General features: G+C 57.7%; 2 protein-coding genes across 5 annotated transcripts; one reads left to right on the top strand and one right to left on the bottom strand.

Moving 5' to 3' along the window:
- Positions 1-1,306: 1,306 nt before the first annotated feature.
- On the top strand, positions 1,307-8,829 carry CTSZ (cathepsin Z). Its single transcript, XM_077873758.1, has 6 exons — positions 1,307-1,453; positions 1,961-2,124; positions 4,977-5,156; positions 6,772-6,922; positions 7,240-7,402; positions 8,224-8,829. The coding sequence occupies exons 1-6, from the start codon at positions 1,317-1,319 to the stop codon at positions 8,332-8,334; spliced, it is 906 nt and encodes a 301-aa protein (XP_077729884.1). The 5' UTR covers positions 1,307-1,316; the 3' UTR covers positions 8,335-8,829.
- Positions 8,830-8,892: 63 nt separating this feature from the next.
- NELFCD (negative elongation factor complex member C/D) lies at positions 8,893-21,499 on the bottom strand. 4 transcript variants are annotated; one of them, XR_013365561.1, is made up of 15 exons: positions 21,357-21,499; positions 17,747-17,862; positions 17,394-17,503; positions 16,225-16,334; positions 15,040-15,147; positions 13,943-14,095; positions 13,588-13,718; positions 12,744-12,909; positions 12,311-12,445; positions 11,757-11,896; positions 10,530-10,644; positions 10,108-10,203; positions 9,978-10,029; positions 9,427-9,556; positions 8,893-9,328 (listed from the first exon to the last, which is right to left on the bottom strand). XR_013365561.1 is itself a non-coding variant. In XM_077873755.1 (15 exons), exons 1-15 carry the CDS (start codon positions 21,474-21,476, stop codon positions 9,294-9,296), a joined length of 1,806 nt encoding a protein of 601 aa, XP_077729881.1. In that variant the 5' UTR covers positions 21,477-21,499; the 3' UTR covers positions 8,893-9,293. The 4 variants fall into 4 exon arrangements, 3 of the variants coding, with proteins under 3 accessions (XP_077729881.1, XP_077729883.1, XP_077729882.1); XM_077873755.1 differs by having other exon boundaries at positions 9,889-10,029; XM_077873757.1 differs by having other exon boundaries at positions 9,889-10,029; positions 13,588-13,715.
- Positions 21,500-22,037: the final 538 nt, after the last annotated feature.

Below are 22,037 nucleotides of genomic sequence, written 5' to 3'. Positions count from 1 at the left end.
CAGCTCCGAGTCACCTTCATGCCAAGTGGCCATCTCGGGGTGACCTGCCCTCGGCCCCTACAGTAGAAAAGCTTGTAAGTCAGCACATTTTCACCCAATATTAGGGATGAGGCCCCGGACCTCACGGCCCAGCCATCGAGGGGAAGCCTGAGTGAGCCCTCCTCGTCCCTTGTTGGGAAACCTGTGGTTGGCCTTTGCACCTTCTGGGCCCTGACAGTCTGTGGGTGCACGAGGCCCCCCAACAGTATGTGTCACTCACGATGTTGTGTGACCTCTCTGGCTGTTCCCAAGCGATGATGAGCTCTTAGCTTTTTCCTTAGTGGGTACCAGAAGTCCACCTTTTAGGAAGACACCCCCACACACACACCCGGTCCCCACGTGGGTGACCTGAGTCATGTAGCTGACCTGAGGTGGAACGGGAAGTCTGGCCCAGGGGCTTCACACCCAGAGCGGGGCAGAGGGCTCTGAGGCCAGGCCCCGGGCACCCGCTGGGGCAAAGCTGGAGGGCCCCCACCCTCGCTCCAGCGTGAGTGCTGCCCTGCAGGATCGGGCGGCGCCCAGCCCACCCCCACGATGAACTGTCTGGGACTGAGGGTTACAGGAGCCGCTGTTCGGGAAGATAAAAGACACATCGTGGGTAAAGCGCGGGTCTGCTCGTGGCCCCGGCCATGCTTCACGGGGCTCAGCTTCTGGACTGGTGAACAGGGCCCGGGCCCCGACGGCACCTCTGGGCAGGCCTCCCGGCGCGGCTGGGACCGCAGGGCCACCGCAGGGCCCCCCAGGGGGCTCGCGGGAATTGCAGGAAGCCCACGGGCATCTTCCTTGGGGATTGCCAGCTGGGCGCGGGCCTCGGGGGAGGCCCATTCCTGGGCAGGAGAGCGCCGCGAGCTCCGGAGGCCCCTGGAGCACAGCCCGGCCTGGTGGCCTCGCAGGTGGCTGCCACTCACGAGGGGCAGGAGGGGGACACACTTAAGTCAGTCCTAAACCCAGGCCGGGGGACCCACTTCTGCTTCGGCTTCCCCTCTCTGCCCGAGCCGTCGGGGCCGCGGGGCGCCTTCCCAGCTTCTGGGCGAGTCGGGCTGTAGTTAGGCTCCCGAGCCAGAGAAGTTCCCCCCGGGCCGAAGCTAGCCCGGCCCCTCCCGCTCCGGGGGCAGCCCCGCTGGGGGCGGCGGCAGGTGCTCGCCCGGGGCCGGGCCGGGCCGGGCCGGGCGGGCGGCGGGGCGGGGCGGGGCGGGGGTGCGGCCCGCCCCGGGGTGGGTCAGGGCGCGGCCACCTTAAGGCCCGGCGGGGCGGGGCGGGCGGGCGAGGCCGGAGCCATGGCGCCGTCCGGGCCGCTGCTGCGGCTGCTGCTGCTCGGGCTGCTGGCGGGCGCGCCGGCCGCGGCCTCCCTCCTGCGGGCCCGGGGCTGCCGGCGGCCCCTGCGGGCGGACCAGCTGTCGGGGCTGGGGCGCAGGTGGGCGGCTCTCGGGGCTCGGACCGCGGGGCCCAGGGCCGGGCCGGCCTCCCTGACCTCCCGGGGCAAAGCCCGCAATGCGCTTGGCCGCTCCCTGCGACCTGCCGGCCGGGCCTCGCCTGGGGCCTCGGGGGCGTTGCGGGGCGGCCTGGGGCCTGCTGCTTCCTGCGTCCCTCTCATCCTGGGGGTGGGCTCCCCTGCTGGCAGAGGGGTCCCCTGGTGATGGAGGGGCTCCCCTGGTGACGGAGGGGTCCCCTGGTGATGGAGGGGTCCCCTGGTGATGGAGGGGCTCCCCGATGACAGAGGGGTCCCCTGGTGATGGAGGGGTCCCCTGGTGATGGAGGGGCTCCCCGATGACAGAGGGGTCCCCTGGTGATGGAGGGGTCCCCTGGTGATGGAGGGGCTCCCCTGCTGACGGAGGGGTCCCCTGGTGACCGAGGGGCTCACCACCCGCTCTCACTTGGGGGAGGGCAGCGGGCACTGACCCTGTCGGCCGGTCTCTTCCAGGACGTACCCCCGGCCTCATGAGTACTTGTCCCCATCGGACCTGCCCAAGAGCTGGGACTGGCGCAACGTGAACGGAGTCAACTACGCCAGCGCCACCAGGAACCAGCACATCCCCCAGTACTGCGGCTCCTGCTGGGCCCACGGCAGCACCAGCGCCATGGCGGGTAGGCCGCCGCCCACGGCCCCCCTGACGCGGCCACCGAGGCCTGACCGACGGCCCCCGGGCGGCCCGTGACCCTGTGCCCGGCCCGGCGCGCAGTGGGAGGCGTCTGGGCCTCGCCGGCGGGGGGCGGCGGACGCGTGCCCGCTGCCGCTCCTCACCGACCCGGGAGGGCCTGCCCGGGGCCCGAAGCCTGTGGCCCCAGCCACTTGGGGTCAAACCAGAAGGGCCAACTCGCCCAACCCCCTGCCAGGGCTGGGGACAGGGAAGTGAAACTGCTTTTCAGCCGCAGTTAATGTTTGAGCTGCAGGCCGGTCCCGGGCCTGGGACATTGAGACCGGCTGGTTTTCCCCTCTGGCCACGGCAAGGGGAGGGCTGAGGGGCGGGGGTGGGGAGATGTCGCCCTGCCTTGGCCTCCTGGCAGGGCGTGGGAGGGGCTCGGCCAGCCCCAGTGGCCGCCCAGGGGTCCAGCCGCCTGCAGGGCACCCGAATTCCACGGCAGACGGGACTCTCCGGGTGGGAGTCTGGCCCCGGGAGGGCAGAGGACCACCGCCCCCTCCCTGGTGGGTAGCTCCCGGGGCAGGCCTGGTATGGTCTGTGGCCTCATAGTAAGTGGATTAAGAGCAGGGTGGCTCCATCGAGGCCTCCGAGCTGCCCCGTGACTGTTCCCATTTTGCAGATGTGGGAACTGAGGTCCAGGGCAAGGAGGTCAGGAGACTCAGCCGCGGGAGGGCCACCCAGGGGGCTGGACCTGGGGCCGGGACCTCTGCTGGGCTGTCTCTAGGATGAGGGGTGGAGGGTGGGGCCTGGACGCCAGGGCTGGCAGCTGTAGCTGGGGCGTGTGCTGGGGCCTCCCTGGTGGCCCTGCCCTGGCTCCCTTCTGGGGATGAGCGAGGAGACCCTGGGGCCGGAGCGTAACTCCGGACCCTTAGGGGAAGAGGGGGAAGGGGCAGATAGGCTGAGGCCCCGTGTTGAGGTGTGAGAGGAGCGCCCTTGGGGAGGCCCCGGCCGAGTGGGCCTCGACGCCCAGGGTCAGGGCGGAGGCGAGGGCCCCTGCGGAGCCCAAAGAGGGCCTCGTGGGGGGGGGGAGGGACGCGTCCGTCCTTGGGCCCCGGCCGGGGTTCCATGGGCAGGTGGTCACCCCTGCACGCTTCCGGGGTGGCCCCTCTCCTGGGCAGACGACTGCGGCTCCTCTTCTCCTCCAACCGCTAACGTTCTCCCCGGCGGCAGAGCCAGGCTTCCTCTTTCACGGAGAAAGTAGAAGCACCGAGGGGACTTCCGTGGCCCCGCGGCCACCAACCCGCGCTCCTGGCCCCCCTTCCTGTCCCTGGGCCCCGCCCCCGGGCAGGTGCGCGCTGGCAGGAGCCCCGAGCAGGAGCCCCGAGCCCTGCCACCTCCGGCGCCGCGAGAGCCCGTGCCCGCGGGGCCATCTGCCCTCAGGGGGCTGTCCCACCCCGCCCCCACGCTCCGGGCTGCCTGGGCCCGGGCCCGCCATCTGCTTTCCAGCCCCTCGTCCCCCCAGCGGAGCCTCCGAGCATCGGGTCCCGGCTTCGCCTTCATCTGCCCCCCCGCCGGCCCCGGGCCTCTGCCTGGAGGCTGCTCACGCCCGTGCGCGGGCTTCGGGCCTGGGGGCAGCACCGGGCGGTGGCTGCGGGGCGGGGGGGGGGGGGGGGCGCCCCGGGCCCAGGGCAGGAGGCGCCTCCACCGTGGAGCGGCCAGGCCGCCCGCTGCCTCCACGGAGGGGCCGAGGCTGGGGAAGCAGGCGGCCGCGTTGGCAGCTTCGCCAGAGGGGACGGGAGGGCACGCGAGCGAGGCTGCGCTGGGCCGAAGGCAGAAAGGGGCCACGGGCGGGAGCGGAACCGGGGGCGAGGGGAGCCGCACTGCGCAGCCCCGGCCGCCTTTCCGTGGGGGCGCGGCCCTGGCGCTCCTTGCTGCTGCTTCACGAAAGGCAGGTCCACGCGGCCTTGGGGAGGGGGCGGGGTCACGCCCCTATTGTCCCAGGAGGTGGGTTGGGGCGCACAGAGGTGAGGGAGCTGCCTTTGAGTTTCCCAGTGAAGTTTGGGAGAGGCAGGCGGGGCTGGGGCCCTGGTGACGGGGTCCCCGCGGGCCGGGAGCGAGCGGGCAGTGGGGCCTCGGGTCCCGCGACAGCAGGCGTCTCTCCGGAGTGGGGATCCCTGCACAGCCGCGGCGCCTAAGGACACCCGGACCCATGGAGGCGAAGCGATGTAGGAAGCGTGAGGATGGAGAACCTGCGTCGGGGAAGTGACCTCCCGGGGCTCAGCGGCCAGGGCCAGGCTGCAGTTAGGGACGGCGGCCCACGCGCTCAGGCGGCTGATCGTGAGCACCTCCTGTGTGTCCCCCACGGCGTTTGGGCGCAGGGGCTACGGCCCGGGGAGCCCCGGGGAGTGGTGAGCAGGTGCCCTGGAGTGTGTGGACAGGCCAGGGGCCTGAGGACAGGGCAGGGCAGCCACCTGCAGCCAGCCAAGGGGCAGGAGTGGCCAGGCCCCGGGGAACAATGAGGAAGGGGTGGCGGGCTGGGGGGGCCATTGCCCGTGATTGGCGGTGAGCTCCAGAAGGCCCAGGCTGGCCAGAGGAGTGCAAGTGGAGCAGCAGGGAGCACACGGGCCTGGGTGATGACACCGGGGACATGGGGGGGGCGCCCCGGGGGGCACGACTGTCCCGTTCCAGGCTTGGTCCTTGGGGCCGGCCCCAGTTCTTGTCCTGCCAGCCCTCCAGCAGGTGCTTCCAGAGCCCCCGCAGCCTGGCGGTGTGGACAGATGGTCCGTGCCTGGAGGGGCCGGGCAGTGGGGGGAGCGGGGGGTGCGTGCTGACCAGGTGTGGGTGCTGCCCTTGCAGACAGGATCAACATCAAGAGGAAGGGGGCCTGGCCCTCCACCCTGCTGTCCGTGCAGCATGTCCTCGACTGCGCCAACGCGGGCTCCTGTGAGGGCGGCAATGACCTGCCGGTGTGGAGCTACGCCCACGAGCACGGCATCCCGGACGAGACCTGCAACAACTACCAGGCTAAGGACCAGGGTAGGCCGCTGCCCGCCCCCAGCGCCCTCCTCCCGGGGACGGAGCCACCCGGAGCCCGGGTGACCCCCCACTTCTCCCGCGCTGAGGCCGGGGTGTACAGGGGGCACGGAGGTGGGAGCCCCCCACCCCTGAAGCTGGTGAGGCTTGGGGAGCAGGCAGGTGGTCGTGGGGAAGACCTACACAAAAGATGGGGGCCATCTCCAGCCTCGTGCCCCAGGGCCAGGACTGGCCTGGTTTGGGTTCTGGCCTGTTGGCCTTTGGGTGGTTTCCCGGGGCCTCTGGAAGGTGGGGCCTTGCCGAGGCAGGCCTAGATGCTCCCGAGTGGTGAGGGGAGCAGGCCGGCAGGTGGGTCGCAGTCCTCAACGGACGCGCACGGGCCCGGCTGGAGCATGGCCTGCTCCCCCCGCCTGGACCTGTGCGTGTGGGCGCAGCCGGAGCGGAGGGGCCTGCGGCCACCAGCAGAGCCAGTCTGCCGTCCGACCCGGGGGTTGGCACCGTCCCTCTGGGCTGCTCCCCTGGGGAACCAAAGGCATGGAAGTGCAAACCCCAAACCTGTAATTGGCAGTGTTAGGTCACCTGTTCGCGTCTGAGTCCCTCGTGGCCAGAGCGGGGAGCCAGGGTGCACCCGGGGCCATCGGAGACAGGCCGCAGGAGTGGGGAGCCACTGTGGCTGCTCTTCCGCCCACACCCTCTCCCTCATAAAGGGTGAGCTGCAGCAGCCCCTGTGCCCTCGGTGCCCGAGCATGCTCTGGGCACCGTCGCACACCCACGGGGTGCCCCCGCCTGGCCTCCAGAGCCACGCTGCACAGCCAGAAAATTCCCCCAGACTGGTTGGGTGAGTCCTGTTGGGCAAACACAGCGGGGGGCAGAGAACCAGGGAGAGGGCTGGCGAGGCTGAGAAGGCTCTGGAGATTGGGGTCGGTGGTCCCTGGGGCCGCGCCTCGCCCTGCACTGGTCGCCCTGGCCTCGGCCAGGTCCCCGAACCCCCCAAGGGCGGCAGGGCCCAGCACAGCTGAGCCAACCCGACTGTTTGCCCTACAGTCTTGTCTCCGAGGTAGCCAGTGTGGCCGCAGACCGTCCCTGTCCAGCTGTATTGGGCACGGGGCATTTGGCGTGTTGGGGACAAATGAAACCAGCCACTCAGTCCTCAAGGAGTCTGATGTCCTGGGGGGAATCTGGACAGATGGGAAATTAGAACAAGTGGGTAACACGAGAGTGGTCAAGAGGCAGGGCGGGAGATGGCCAGGGCCTGGGAAGGATGCAGGGGCCCGTGTGGTCTTACAGAGCTAAGAGCCTCCTCTTTTGTGGCCTAATTCTCAATACCTCCCTAAGACAAAAAAAAAAAAAGAAAGAAAATGCTTATTTTTTTCCTAACCTACCGACCTGCTCACTAGCAATACAATTATCTTACTAAAAGCTAGTAATTCAATTACACTCTTCCGCTACGGAGTTTTGTGAAAAGACCCTGTCCTTGGCCTCCGGAGGAAGAGAGGAGGCTAACCTCCGAGGGCCTGCGCATCGGCCACGCTGGCGGAGCGGACGGCGGGTGTGGACGGGCTGCTCTGTCCGCGGGTTAGGGAGGCGGCCTCACGCTGACCTTGCCTGCCGCCCCCAGAGTGCAACAAGTTCAACCAGTGCGGAACGTGTACCGAGTTCAAGGAGTGCCACGCCATCCAGAACTACACGCTCTGGAGAGTCGGCGACTATGGCTCCCTCTCCGGCAGGGAGAAGATGATGGCCGAGATCTACGCCAACGGCCCCATCAGGTGAGCAGCCGGGGCCGCTGCCAGCCCGGGCCCTGTGGCCCCGTCCCGGGCCGGCTTCACCGTCAGGGCTGCGCGAGCGTTGTCCTCCGTAGAGCTGGCACTCAGGACGCTAGTGAGGGTGAAGGGCGTGCGCACGCACACCACACGCACATGTGCACACACGCACACGCGCACACACACGCACACGCGCGCAGTGAAGGACGACAGAGGCTCCGGCAGAGCCCTCCCCGCACGATCTGAGTCGGCTCCTCGGGCCCGTGGGGCCCGTGGTGAGTCCTTCCCGCCGAGGTGCTAATCCTTCCACGGCTTGCGCGCAGCTGCGGAATCATGGCGACGGAGAAGATGGTCAACTACACGGGAGGCATCCACGCGGAGTACCAGGAGCAGGCCTACATAAACCACGTCATCTCTGTGGTGGGCTGGGGTGTCAGCGACGGCACCGAGTACTGGATCGTCCGGAATTCGTGGGGAGAACCGTGGGTAAGATGTTTGCACGTAGCCCCCTCGCCCCCAGGTCTGTCCTGGCTCCTGGCTGCCAACTGCGGCCCCGAGCAGGGGGGGCTTCCGGCAGGGGTCGGGCCCTCCCAGCGGGGATGGCGGCTGTCACTGTCCCATACATTGTAGCGGGTTTAGTGGCATCGCTGGCCCCTCCCTGACCCCCCGTGCGGCCCTACCGGTGTCTCCAGACATTGCCAGGTGTCTCCTGGGGGCCCCGCCCAGGTTGTGAAGCACTGTTCTGGAACTTTCAGTACAGCTCCATTGTTGCTTTACAACCATCTTGTCCTTTCTGCTGCCGTAGTTTCCACTCTTCTAAGTGATATTACAGTTTTTTCAAAAATACTTTTGGGTTGGGTCAAAAATCCAAGGGAGATAAATTAACTGCCAAAATTTCCATTTCTAAGACTCAGTATTAACCATTAACAGTGTAAGACACAGAAATTCATTACTCTGAAGTGCAGGAGAGTGATTAATGTTGAAGTGATGAAATGTCAATATTTTTGATGAAAGGACTAGAAACCGGGGATATTAATAAGTAGTTAAGTCATCGAGCCCGAAGAGTCAACATTCTAGTTGCATTCATTTGCTTTTGGCTCACAGGGCCACGCACCCCACTCGTTAAACATTAATCAAGTAGAAATATTTCACGGCAGGTATTTCTGAGGAGGGGTCCCGTGCAAGGGCAGGGGCGGTGGAGCAGGCGTGGCGCCTGGACTGTGGCGAGGGGGCAGAGGGTGGCGTGCTCGCGGAGCTGTGGGTCTATGGGACCCATGGAGGCTAACATGTGGTCCCCCTGCCCACAGGGTGAGCGCGGCTGGATGAGGATAGTGACCAGCACCTATAAAGACGGGAAGGGTGCCAGTTACAACCTTGCCGTCGAGGAGTACTGTACGTTTGGGGACCCCATCGTCTAAGGCCCAGGCCCCCAGAAGAACATTTTAGGAAATGATATCGTGAATCACAGTCAGAGGGGGTCCCATCGCTACGGGCACTGGTTTGGTCCCGCCACGGTCTGAAGGGACGAGGGGTTGGCATCCGGCTGGTCACGGCACCGCACACCTGTCACCACGCAGACCGCTGTGGCGCTGGCTGGAAGGGCGCTCCTGAGGGAGAGTCTGAAACGGGATGGCTGAGACCCGGGTGCCAGCAGCTCCCCTGCCACCATGACTGCGGCAAACCGTTTGCCTGGCAGAGGTGCAATCTGTAAGGCATTAATGATGTGACCTCCGGTCTCTTCGGTGCATGATTTGGTGTTTTCTATTTGGCAGGTGTGGTGTCTAATGTGGTAAAAAAGGGCAGACTTATCACCAGTTCCTCTGTCACCTTGGAATCAGTGGTGGGGGCGGAGGGAGAGGATGGCCATTTGAGATTGCCCGAGTGATGAATAAAACACGTGACTCCCCACAGGAGTAGAGTCTGGGTGTGCCTCATTTACACACGAGAAAACCACCACCAGCATCAACACCTGCCAATCCAGCAGAAAGGTTTTTAAATTTATTCTTGGAAAATTAAAACAATGACAATAAAATATCACCAACCGGGCTCTTGTAAGAAAAGTCACCTTGGAAGGTGGTTCACCTACAAGTCTCAGGTTCTGAGCTCCCCGCCTCTGTGTGTGTGTGGGGGGGAAGAACCCAGATCCTGTGCTGGGGGATGGAGGAGGGGGGGAGGACATGGCCACAGGGTGCAGGGCAGCCCGGACTCCGAGGAGATGGACACATGGTAGCTGCACTAGCGGCGCTACCCACAGCCCCTCCTCCCACCAGAGCCCAAGTCCCAGGACGCTGACGGGGCCTCTTCAAGCAGGAGCTTCTGGGAGGGCTTTCCCACAGCTGGTCTCTGGAATGTTCTGTGTCAGCTCTGACGGATGCTCTCAGTTCACCAGGATGAAGTTGGACTTGCAGTGAGCTTTTACAACAAGGAAAATCGGCCGCGGGTTAGAAACAGGAGGTGACTGATGACGCTTAAGGTTGTAGCAGAGGGAGGGGCATGTGCATCAATCCTACCTATAAATTCCGTCACAGGGTCATGTTCTCCTTCTGTTTTAATGGTGCCAGCGATGCTGTCATTTTCCAAGATGGGGAGGAAAAGCTGCACAAAATCAGACGTGTACGGAGGAGCAATGACATCTAGTACCTGGGGGAGAGAAGACCAGGTCACTCCCCGCACAGCCTGCGGGCGGCATCCCACCAACATGTGACGAGATGGCAATCAGTTTGGAGAACCCTCCCTCCCCCTCCCCGTGACCACACGCGTCTCCAACACTAAGACACCCAGGTGGTTATGTAGGTAAAACACAGAATATGGCTCCTGCAGCAGGGAGGTGCTTGGGAAACTAATCATTGCCGTCACCGCGATTATCAGAAAGCACAGTTCTCAGGGTTAGGTACAAACTGAACTAAACTTAAGCCAAAAGGCACCACTAGTGTTAAGAGTATGAAACATGAAACAAATGGTGTATTGCTGACCTCGGTTACAAAATAGCGAATGAGTGAAATGTCAGTGTCCAGCTTCTCCAGACACTTTCGGATGTAACTGACAACAGGAAGTACATAACCTCGACTCAGCAGGTGAACCATCCTGTCCAACAGGGTCTTCTTCAACTCGAGCTGTGGGGGGGGGGGAGCAGACCTGTTACAGCGGGTCCTCCCCACCAGCCTCCACAACCCCATGGGCCACCTGCTCACCTGCTCCATCACGTCCAGCTGGGAGTGCTCAGTCTCAAAAAGCTTAACCAGCAGCTGCAGGACCTGGGGGTGCAGGAGCTGGTGGCAGGTGCTGATCTACAAACATGCCAGAGGGAGCCGCACTGAGCACAGCTGGATCTCTGGGCTCACCGCGGTGCGGAGGACCGCCATCACGGTCACAGGTCGCCGACGATGGCAGTCCTCAGCACTCAGCCCATCAGCTTCTGTGCCATTCCTCAGCCTTTGAAAAACACTTGCTAAAAGTTGGAAGTCTATGGAGCCAACAAAACTAGTTCTTAAAAGGAACATCCTCACTGAGGATAGAAAGTAACCAGCCCTGTACAGAGAAGCTCCTGCCGCGGGTGACGGCTGTCCTGGCAGGACAGATGAGCAGCGCCATCCGTGCCCCGAGGCCCTCCTACCTCGTCCAGCAAGGCCAGGTGCACGGGGGTGTGGTCGGTCTGCAGCTGGAAGTACCTCGGCTCCGACACAGTCCAGTCCACCCACTTCAGCACACCCATTGCCACCACTGGAAACCTGCACGTAAGAGTAAGGCGCAGTGCTTCCTTTACATGAAGCTAACAAAACACCGCACTAAACGGTTCGGAAGGTTTAAAAAGCCACCGCTGCTCCACCTATCCCAGCAAGTCACTCCCAACATGCTCTGCCAGGGAGATGCTTGCCTGTGAGACAGTCTGAGGAGGCCAGCATCCGTTCCACGTGTTGTACAAGAACCCAGACTCCGTGGCTGGCCTACCTGAAACTACTTCGTTGGTTTAGAAGGACAAGATCACGATGCAGAACACTCAGGGAGCCTAGACTGGCTGACGTCCTATTTAGCAAGCCCCTTCCTTGTCCTGAGTGCAAATTAACAGGGGAGAGACTGGAACGCCCAAGATCGCCTGCCTGTAAGCTTTCTTAACGGACGTGTGTGTTCATACCACAGCTATGGTCACAAGTCATTTCCATCTAAGCAATACCCTGTCAGCCTGACGTGTACTGGAAAGAGACCCTTTCCTTCAAAGCAGCTTTTGAAATTCTGGTTGCTCTTCCTTTTTCTTGGGCTTATTTATGAACAGATTTCTGGCAGGTAAGCGCCTGCAAATTACTCATGCTGCTGAAAGTTTAAAGTTCTCTAAATACATTTTAGATGTGGGTGTTTCGTTTTGTTTACTCATGAGAGACACAGACAGAGAGAGGCAGAGACATGGGCAGAGGGAGAAGTAGGCTCCCTGCGGGGAGCCTGATGTGGGACTCGATCCCGGGGTCACAGGATCATGCCCTGAGCCCAGGGCAGACGCTCAACCACCCAGGCATCCCTCTATATACATTTTAGAAAGAAAACATAAACTCAGTATCTCTGAAGCTTTTGTTATGTATTTTTTTACCTTTTTTTCCCTTAAACATTCTATTTATTTGAGAGTGAGCGAGAGCATAAGCATGGGCAAGGGGCAGAGGGAGAGGGAAAAGCAGGCTCCCCGCTGAGTAGAGAGCCTGATGCGGGGCTGGTCCCAGACTCTGGGATCATGAGCTGAGCCGAAGGCAGACATCTAACCAACTGAGCCACCTAGGTGACCCTATTTTTTTTGTTTGTTTTTTGGCTTTTAATAAAATAACTCAGAAAGATTAAGTAGCTTTCTTTGGCTCACCTGATACACTGATAAAGTGTGCTCAGCTCTGCCACTAGTTCAGAGGCCCCTTTGTTCTCGTTACAGCACAAGTTGTGCACGGTCTCCACGGCTTTTGACGTTGACTTCAGTTCGTCCTTGTTGATGCCCACACGCTTGTTCTGAGCACATACATATACACACACGTCTGTGAATCCCGACAGCGTGTGCGGCCTTGCAGGGTGGGGGTGATCTGCTACCGGCCACCCCTCCCTGCAAACCCTCCCCATCCCTGGGACTCAGCTAGCACCACCCCCAGTCAGACAGCTTGCAGAAACCAGCCAGTGAGACTGGGCCTGGTGCTGAGAGAGACCTGTTTGGTTTCTCTAGCTGCACTTTCAATTCCAGTTTGAAGAAGTATACACAGACCCCCATGCACATTTCCTTGAGAGATTTAGCATGCATGAACACTAGAAAAGGTATTTTTGGCACTAGTTGGGCTCATGACTTCTTGCAGCTAAAATTCCCAAATACTACCAGAAAGAGGAGGTTCCCTGTCTGCCTAAAAGCCCACGAATTCTCAGAACGGGGAGTACCTTCTTCCAGGTTTCAACCACGCTTGCTGCGTAGGCCAAGATATGAATGTATTTGTGCTTGTGGTCCTGGTTGATTCTGGCCCCCGGTTTAAAGAGCGACTGCATGAACAGGTCCAGGAAGGCCGGCACCCGGATCTGAGGAGACGCAGAGCATCATGGGAAAGGAATGCACAGAAGGGATGTCAGGAAGGCCCACATACTCTTAGGGCAGGAGCGAGGGCATGCCCACTCACATCCGCCCTCCAGCGCTCAGCCCGGCAGATGTCCCAGTGTGTGTGAGGGCTGAGGACAGGATGAGAAAGAGGAGAAGGCCAGAAACATTGCAACACAGATCTGTACTCAGTGACTTCAGAGAAACACAGTCTTTTGAAAATAACCCTTCTCATCAGCATGGAGGGTGTCCTGCCTTATTAGCAAAACGAAAGCAACTTACGAGTTCAACAGGAGGTGGGTCCATGCTTGTGAACATCTTGAACAGGACTGTGATGTCGGCCGGATTCAGGGCTCCTTTGGACAGCATAGCCCCAAGGGCCTGACAAGCCCTGGGGTAGGAGGCAGCGGTGCCCAGGGCTAATGTGATCTGACTGGCATCATGACCCCTTGATGAAAAAAAGCATATTTCCCATTGTTAAGAAGGTGGCACTCTGCCCTGTCCTCTCCTTCCTCCTCTGTCTCTCTCCTTCCTTTTTCAAACCTAACACTTGGGACTATCTGGGTCCCTTTGTTTTTCATATTACTGTCATTTGCTGGGACCCTGACAGATCCATGAAAACAGCATGTATAGCTAACTGGGAAAGAGTGACTGGATGCGGCTTGCAGACTTTCCAAAAGGAGCCACACACTTTTAATGTATTATTAAGATTCCATTAGTGGAGAAGAATGCTCACAAGGGCTCATTTTGTTCTGTATGATATGGACGATGACACAACAACTAGACTATGGGGTACTGTTTGAGAACTACTATTATTTGCTATTGACGAGTCCTAATACATGAAAATATAGGTTCACAAATACTTGAACAATAATTAATTACTTTACAAAATACTCATCAAAGCCAAACTTCAGAAAGCAAGCTCTCTAATTTAAAATTACCCTGACTTTTTTCCCAGCTCTACTAGGTAAAAGGAAGTTATCTGCCAAAACGGGAGGACCTAGAGTCTCTGGTTGTGGAGAAAGGGCCAAGGAAGTGGGGAGAGAATTTCGCAGAGAGAACCTCATTAGGACTAGGGCAAGTAAAAAAAAAAAAAAAAACACACAAAAAAAAAACCGCCTCTCACTTCTCCTGGGCAAAGCGCTGCACTTCCTGAGCAATCCTGCGCACGGCAGAGCCGCCTTGCTCTTCTTGGGCCAGCACAGACATCATGGCCTGGGCAAACAGGTACGTGTGCTCCCCGTGGCACACCATCTTCTGAAAAATTGCACGGGGAGAGAGTTTGGGGTTTCAAGATGGCAGCAATGACAAGTGTTGACAAAAAGAGCCAGACCCTCACTCTTTTCTGCATGCAAGTTATTATGCTGGAACAGGCCTTCTGACCTGGATATTATCTACATGGAAGAAGCATTTCAAGTTTGAATATGCACAACCTAAAGCAGCTTCCTTCTAATCTGAGACATTCAAAATAAAGAACTTACAGCAAACTCAGGGAGATTTTTTTCCAGGTTTTCCTCTCCTCCATCCAAAATCGTAGCTAAAGAGGTACGGAGTACTCTAGAAAACACTTCCAACTGCTGGCAGGCTGTGGACACGCTGGTAATCTCCCCTTGGTACCCTGCATCAGAAATAAGCTACAATACAAACACAAGAAACCAGACCAAGTGTCAACAGGTGGTAACCACACATTTCATAGAAAGTTGGCTTGTCATCAGTGTTTGTGGTAAGGTGGGACAAGCAAACACTGGTCTCAGGTCTCAAACCTTTATTCTGATCCCTGCCTTGCCACTAACTAGGTCTGTGGCCCAGGCTAACCATCCCATCTTGGTTTCTTCATGTGTCACATGAAAGAGACAAACCAGACATTCTTTTTTTTTTTAAAGTAACCTCTGTGCCCAACGTGGGGCTTGAACTCATGACCCCGAGATCAAGAGTCGCATGCTCCAACTGAGCCAGCCAGGCGCCCCAAACCAGGAATCTTAAAGATTCCTCTCAGCACACAACAAATTCTATAAATATGTTCTTGCCAAATTCTAAAACATAGTTCATGTTGATCCAAAAACACAGATATGGGGGCGCCTGACTGGCTCAGTCAGTGGAGCATGTGACTCTTGATCTTGGGGTTATAAGTTCGAGCCCCACACTGGGTGTGGAGATTACTTAAAAATAAAATCTTTTAAAATTTAAAAAAATGTTTTGACGATTTTGTTTATTTGACAGAGAGAGAAAGAGCATGAGCAAGGAGAACAGTAGGGAGAAAGAGAAGCAGTCTCCCCACTGAGCGGGGTGCCTGACATGGGGCTTGATCCCAGGACCCTGGGATCATGACCTGAGCCAAAGGCAGATGCTTCACCGAATGGGCCACCCAGGCACCCCTAAAATAAAATCATAAAAAAAAGCCCCACAGATACATATTCTATGCTTTTCTTTCCTATTGTTCAGACTTAGTGAAGCGATGGAGACCTTTACCAAAAAGCAAATATGACCTTGCAGAAGAAAGACCACCTCTCAACCAACCCAAAATAACTCTTGCTCATCAACACTTTTATCTTTTCTGTGACTCTAATACTCTTCCTACCTTAACAGTGAAGTTAAGCATCAAACAGTCTGGATGGGCTTCAGCCAGTTTATAAAAAAGATCTCTCCACGTGGTGTGTGCAATCATTTGTTCAAGCCAAGCTGGGGTCTGCCAATAAACAAACAGACGGCAAGATAAAAGGCCTAGCTCGAGCTTAAGTGAAGATGATATTGTATAAACAATCACTGGATATTCCAGCTGGAAGAGTCCCGGAGAGCATCTAACTCCAGCCCTGAGTCCCAGCAGAGGAAGCTGACCCGGAGTTGGTGGTGCCACACGGGTGGCTGAGTGGCAGTGCCAAAGCCCTGAAGGCCCACTCAGAGCTTCTGGAAGACTCAACCACACACAAGAGCATATTGGAAGGCGCTTCTGGGAGACACGCGAGAATCTAGGCAAGCACGTGGAGTGGGGCTGTGGCACACACACAAGTAATGCCCATTCATCAGCTGCGTGCCCTCAGCAGGAGAAAAAGACCATTGGACAGCACAGTGGTTTAGTCCATCACCATGGGGGGTGGCTCCCCTCCTGTTGACTGATAGACCCAAGGGCCGACTCTGAGTCTACCTCCCATTTGTGCCAAGGCCAGGCTTCCCACTGGATACTCCCAGCCACCAAATGAGGGCGGCAGGGCTCCTCAGGCAGGCCTGCCCCAGGAGACATGGGGCTCAGTGACAGGCAACTGTGGCTTGAAGATGCCTCGACTCTGCAGAAACTTTCTGAAAACTGCACTATCACCTAGGGCTCTTCATCTCCAACCTTCCTTGCCTCCGTCCTGCCTTAGGGGCTACATGTGCATCACGACTCTCTGGGCCCTGCCGGTCTTCTCACAGGCATGTCCGCCATCCTCTCCCGCACAGAGAATCCCATCTTGGCATCTGCTTCCTAGGGCGCCCAGATGACTAGAGCACTCCACTCACAGAGCCTGCGCTCCAGAGTCAGCAGGAAACGGGAGGTGTGAGCCTGCTATTCCTCTTCCCAGCTGTGCACCTCTCGGCACGCAAGAGCTGACTACACCACACGGAACATTTAAAGGGCAGTTCTGACTTGATGCAACTCGTCCCACATCCTCATTTTAGGACCCAACTCTTTACATCACTCGCACAACACCCCACATTCCCACTATTCATGTGGAGGGAACAAAAGATCCTAGGACCCGGTATTAGAGACAGAAGACAGACATCTCACCTCTCCTTCTTCAGTAAAAATAGAATCTGCTTTGCGAGGATCGAAATGTTTGATCAGTAAACTCTTCAAATGATTTTCCACAGTTTCCTGAACCTGTACTGGCTCAACACCTGAAAGAAAATGAAAACAGGCAGATGGGAACAAGCGAACCCTCAACAAGTTGTAGGAAATGCAGACAGGGTCAGAGTCCACATGTGAACCAGAGACCACAGAATTGCTTCTGACCGCTTGGAATTTGGGACTTCTCATAAAAATTACCATTTATTTCCATTTATTTATTTCCATTTATTTAATTTTATTTTTTAAAGGAATTTTTTTTTAAATTTTTATTTATGATAGTCACACACACACAGAGAGGCAGAGCCATAGGCAGAGGGAGAAGCAGGCTCCAGGCACCGGGAGCCCAATGTGGGATTCGATCCCGGGTCTCCAGGATTGCGCCCTGGGCCAAAGGCAGGCGCCAAACCGCTGCGCCACCCAGGGATCCCGATATTTATTACCATTTATATTCAGGGGTAAGACTCTAAATGGAGCTCAGGGCAGAACGCACAAGGATGTCTGCCTACTTGCAAAGGACAGTGGCATCTCGGAAGGCCCAGTTAGGACAAGGAGAAACTGCCACCATGAACAGGCAGGAAGATGGAAAAACATACTGACTGGGTGGAAGAGAGCAGATGCCAGTGACGAGAGGCACACTGTCTCTAAGTGCTGTGGTAGCAATGAACCTGCTCTGCTGCCTTCTGGGCAGCGCCCGCTCCATCATGTCATCCATACCCAGCTCAGTGGACTTACAGGCTCTACTTTGATCATGTTAGCTAAAAGCCATAATCATGCCCAGTCCTAAATTATCCATCAATTACTTCTTGCTATAAGAGATCTCTTAAAAATGTCACATTGAACATATACTATATAATCCTATAATTCTACAACAGGTTAGGGCAAACAGCTCAATAAGAATCACATTTGCAGGCTATCTGTAAACCTCAATTATTGAATCAAAGATAAGAATCAAGCAGATGAAGATGGGTAAGAAGTTTAGTTCCTACTTAGAGAAGTCTTAAAAACCAGGAAAAACAAACAAGACCTTTCCAATTTATCAGAATTATAAAGATCCAAAGGTCTATTAAAAAGGTGGGAGGAGGGGGAGTGACAAGCCACCCACAAAGCACCTGTCTGAATGAGCCACTCAGCCAGCAGGTTGACAGTCTGGGCCACGGCAGTGTAGTTTTCAGATAAGAGCTGGATAACATTCTCCGGAGAACCACCTGCCTGAAAATACCTAGAAAAAGTAACAGAAAAGCTATGGCACACAAATGAATATAGACAGGCATCCATCAATGCCTATCCATCAATGACAGGATAGCTAGGATATTAAGGTTTTTAAAGGGAAGCGGGGCACTAGAAGCCTCCCATTCCAAAACCACATTATTCTCACTTTTGCAGACCATCCTCTGGATCCATTACAAACTACCTCTAAGTTACCCCCAGCCTCCTCCAAATACAAATGACTTTTCTCACACACCTCTTCAGAGTGTTAAAGATGGAGGGCTCCATTATATAATCCCGGGTAGAAAACTTATGTAGGCATTCTTGCTGGACCTCTGCGTCATCTTCTCCCTCTCCATAATCATCCTCCTGCTGGGGATAAAAAGAGCCACGCTATTTTTTCATTAATAGAAGTATCCTGTAATCTTACCTTAAATCTGTATGACCCTGTCCTTTCCCAAAGTGTCCCCCACACATTGTTTCCTTGACTTTCATAAGTCTCATGAAGTGGGCTGGGCAAGTAATGGGTGGCTAAGAAAATGGAATCCAGCACCTAGCAAGTGGGCTTGTATCGTGCCTCCACTGTGGCACACTAGGCTCTCAGCGTGGCCATTGCCTCCTCTAGTAAAGATAACAATAGTGACTGCTCCATCTGTCTGTTGTAAGGACTCTGTAATCTAATTTCTGGAAGAACCAAGCAGAGTACCTGTCAGTTAATAAGAGTTCAATAGATACTAGTTATTATTGTTTTCATAACTACTATTTCATATGTGCCATTTAATGCTTTCCTCCAACATAGACTGATGCAGTGACTCCTGAAAGCACAAGCTATCAATATGCTGTTAACAAGTGACGATCACGGACTTGTCTTAAATCAGCAGGCCTGGCTAGATACTAGTCCCTGTGCTGGGTGGAAACGACCTTGGGCAAGTCACTGAATCCAAGAACACAGCAGGATGATGATGTGATGACATTAACGTCTGTCCAGCGTGAATGCTGTCATCCCAGCTAACAAGCAGATGCTTTAAGTGCTTACTCTAACTGAGCCCTGTACTTGTCACCAGGAAACCTAGGGCATATGACAAGATAATGGCTTTTTCTGCCGAAGGACTTCACAAACTAGGACACCAACCTCCATGCGACTAACATGATGGGGTAAGACCTGAACCAGGAACCAGCAAACCATGGCTCAGGGCCAAATCCAGTCCTTCTGTTTTTGTAAATAAAGTTTTATTGGAGCCCAGCCATACCCATTAATTTTTTTTTTTTTCAATTGTACGTATGGTCTCTGGCTGCCTTCCCCCTGTAATGGGAGAGTGAAGCAGTTGTGACAGGGACCTGCAGGGCCTAACATGTTTACTATCTGGCCCTTTCCAGAAAAGCCTGCCTACTCCTGGTCTAGACTAACATTCTGCAGGCAGTGCTCTGGACACGGATTCCTTCTCTGGAGCCTGGGGCATCCTTCTCTCAGACCTTACTTGTGTGGCGAGCCTTAAGCAAGGCTGTGAGGGAAGGCTGGCCTTTACCCTGAGACTCATCCTTGTGTCTGTATTCTCGGGCTTCTGCCCTGGGCCCTGTTCTCTTCTACATCTTCTCTTGGGTAATGCCACCTCCCTGTTCATAAATCTAGAATTTAGCCTGGATCGCTCTCTTGGGCTCCAGGCTCGGAGTGTCAGCAGTCTACTCTCATTTCCATCCGGATGTCCACTAGTTCTCCAAACTCATTAGGTCCAAAACTGACCTCTAAACAGATCTTCCTGCAACCTATATTTTAGTAAAGAATTCCATCATCTACCTGTTACCCCAAACCCACAAAGCCAGGAGTCATCCTCAGGTTCTGCTCCCTCACCCCACCCCCACACTCCATCACAAAGACCCACCAATTCTGTCTCCCACATAGACATCCAATCTGGCCCTTCTTTCCATCTTCACCATTCCTTATTTTGTGAATTGCCTGCAGTAGCAATACGTCCCTAACGGCTCAGTTTCATTCCTTCTTTTCAAGTGTCTTCCACAACGGATGCCACAATGGTCTTCGTAAACCACAAACCTGATATCTCTCTCTTGCTTAAAGTTTCCAGTCTCCGTCAGAGATCTCCCAGCTCCAGCACGACTCAACCTTTCACTCGTTCACCTGGCCAGTCTCCCCTCTTGCCAGTCCCCATTGACAAGCTGAAGCCAGACTAAACTACTTGCCTTTCAATGTGGCTCTTAGCCTCTACCATCTGGATTTAATATCACTGTAGCCTCTTTACACAACTTCCTGCCTCTCAAATCCAGTAACATGGCATCAAGTGAACAGAATGCGTCTCCCAAGTTGCCCTGCCACTGTCTTTCAAAATCCAGCTCACGTCGCCCCTTCAGTCACCTATCTTGACTTCCTCCTCTAAGAAGTGAACATCTGGTCCACCCTTCTCATTGCTGAGAGCCTATCAGGTCAGTGGGGTGAATTTGGATCATGATTAAAGTCGAGACTTTCATCTCCAGTCTCAACTCCGTAGCCCCCTGCCATTCCTCGCTGCGTAAGACAGGGCCTTAAGCCGGACTATCAGGTTATGAAACGAGGGCACTGCTCTCGAGGGCCCTGCCATGTGCCTCAGTTGTAACACTCTGTGACTTGAAGGCTCAATGTGACCAGCACTAGGGCGTCGGGAACAAGATGCTCGAAGCCGTCACAAAGCTCGCGTGGGGAACACGTCGGGCGTCCAGCAGCTTGAGTGGAGACAAAACGACCTGGGCTGGAACACCTCATTCTTTCCTTGGCCAGTTCTGCAACCTTGAGCAGGTCACTGGCTCTTTTTGCTGCACTTTCCTCATTTACAAAATGAGATTAACACCCAAAAGTCTCACGAGTGGAAGGAGGTAACGAGGGGTGGGGGGAGGCACCGAGGCAGCACAGGCTCTCGGAGCCTCCAAACACCCAAGTCCTAGTGCTACTGCAACCTGCCCCAAACTCTTCAACAAGTCAGGCTTGTCAGCAGCCATCACGGGCCTTCGGAGCTTGTTCCCTCCAAGGCCTCATGGCGCTGCGCCCACCCAGCGGCCCGCCACAGGGCTCTTTAGGGCTCCAGGAACACAGCCCCCAGCGGAACGTGGGTTCTGCATTTCCCCCACCGGACAGGGGTGCTCGTTAACGGGCAAGCCCCCCTCCAGGCCCGCCGCTGGGGTCTGGGGGCGGGGACCTGGGAAGCCGCATCCTGAACACCCGCTTCAGGTTGAGCTTCCAGGCCACAGCGGCGGGGCGGGGGTCCCCAGGTCTGCTTTTCCCGCCAGGGACGCCCCCGCCCAGCCTCCACACCGGCCCCTCAAGGCCACGGAGGGGAGCCCCAGGTTGGCCCGGGTCGGCCCCAAGCGCTGAAAAGAAAAGTACGGTGTGCAAACATGCAGGAAAGCCCCGAGTTCCACTTTCCGCCTCAATGATGCTGCTGGCTTGGGACTTCTTAAGGACTTGGGTGGTTCACACTTGGGGCTCTGAGCTCGGTCCTCCTCCGCGTCTGCACCGGCCCCGCGTCGGGGCCCCGGAAGGGCCGGGGCGGGGCGCGGGGTGACCCCCGGGGAGGGGTCGGCGGGGCCGCTCGGGTCCCCAGGGCGGCCGGCACCTGCGCGGCCCAGACCCCAGGGAGGAGCCGCCCGGCCCGGCCCCCGCCCGGCCCCCGCCCGGCCGGGTGTGCAGGGGGGCCCCGGGGGCGCGGGGGGCGCGCTCCGGGGCGGGAGGGGGCGGGAGGGGGCGGGGCACGCTGTGCTTCGACACACGGCGACCGCGGGGCCGGGCGCGGCGGGGGCGGGGGCGGGGGCGGGGGCGGGGCCGGCCCGCCGGCGACGGAGACCAACAGTCCTCGTCGGGGGCGCCCGGCGCCCCCCCTCACCTGGCCACCGTCCGCCTCGTCGCCCCATTCGGCCGCGCTCCCGAAGTAGTCCTCGTCCATGATGGCGCCCGGCGCGGCCCCCGCCATCCTTTCCCGTGAGCGCGCGCGAGCAGGGCGCATGCGCACGGCGGGGGGCGGGCGAGCGCACGCGCGGTCCCGCGGCCCCGCCCCCTCCGCGGCCGCGCGCCTGGGGCCGGGGAAGGGGCGGGGCACAGCTCAGTCGTGGCTCCAGGCGCCCGGGGCCCGGCGGGAACCGGCGGGGGCGGGGCCTGGGCGAGGGGCGGGGCCTGGGCGGGGGCGGGGCCCTGCGGGGGGCGGGGCTCAGAGGGTAGCGGCGCGCTCCTGGCTCCCCGCCCCCGGGAGGACCCCACCCCCGCCTGGGGGGGTCCCAGGGGTCTCAGCTTGGGATAAGTTTAAACTTGGGGGGATCCCTGGGTGGCTCAGCGCTTTAGCCTTTAGCCCAGAGCGTGATCCTGGAGTCCTGGGATCGAGTCCCACGTCGGGCTCCCTGCATGGAGCCTGCTTCTCCCTCCTCCTGTGTCTCTGCCTCTCTCTCTATGTCTATCATGAATAAATAAATAAAAATCTTAAAAAAAAAAAAAAAGAGTTTAAACTCAGACTCCCTCTTTACCCGGGTTCGGGTCTCCGCCCCGCTCTTTCTTCCCCGTTGGAGCATCAGTT

Source organism: Canis aureus, chromosome 26, assembly GCF_053574225.1.
Source record: "Canis aureus isolate CA01 chromosome 26, VMU_Caureus_v.1.0, whole genome shotgun sequence".
Classification (NCBI taxonomy): Eukaryota; Metazoa; Chordata; class Mammalia; order Carnivora; family Canidae; genus Canis; species Canis aureus.
This window is presented reverse-complemented; position numbering and strand designations above follow the sequence as displayed.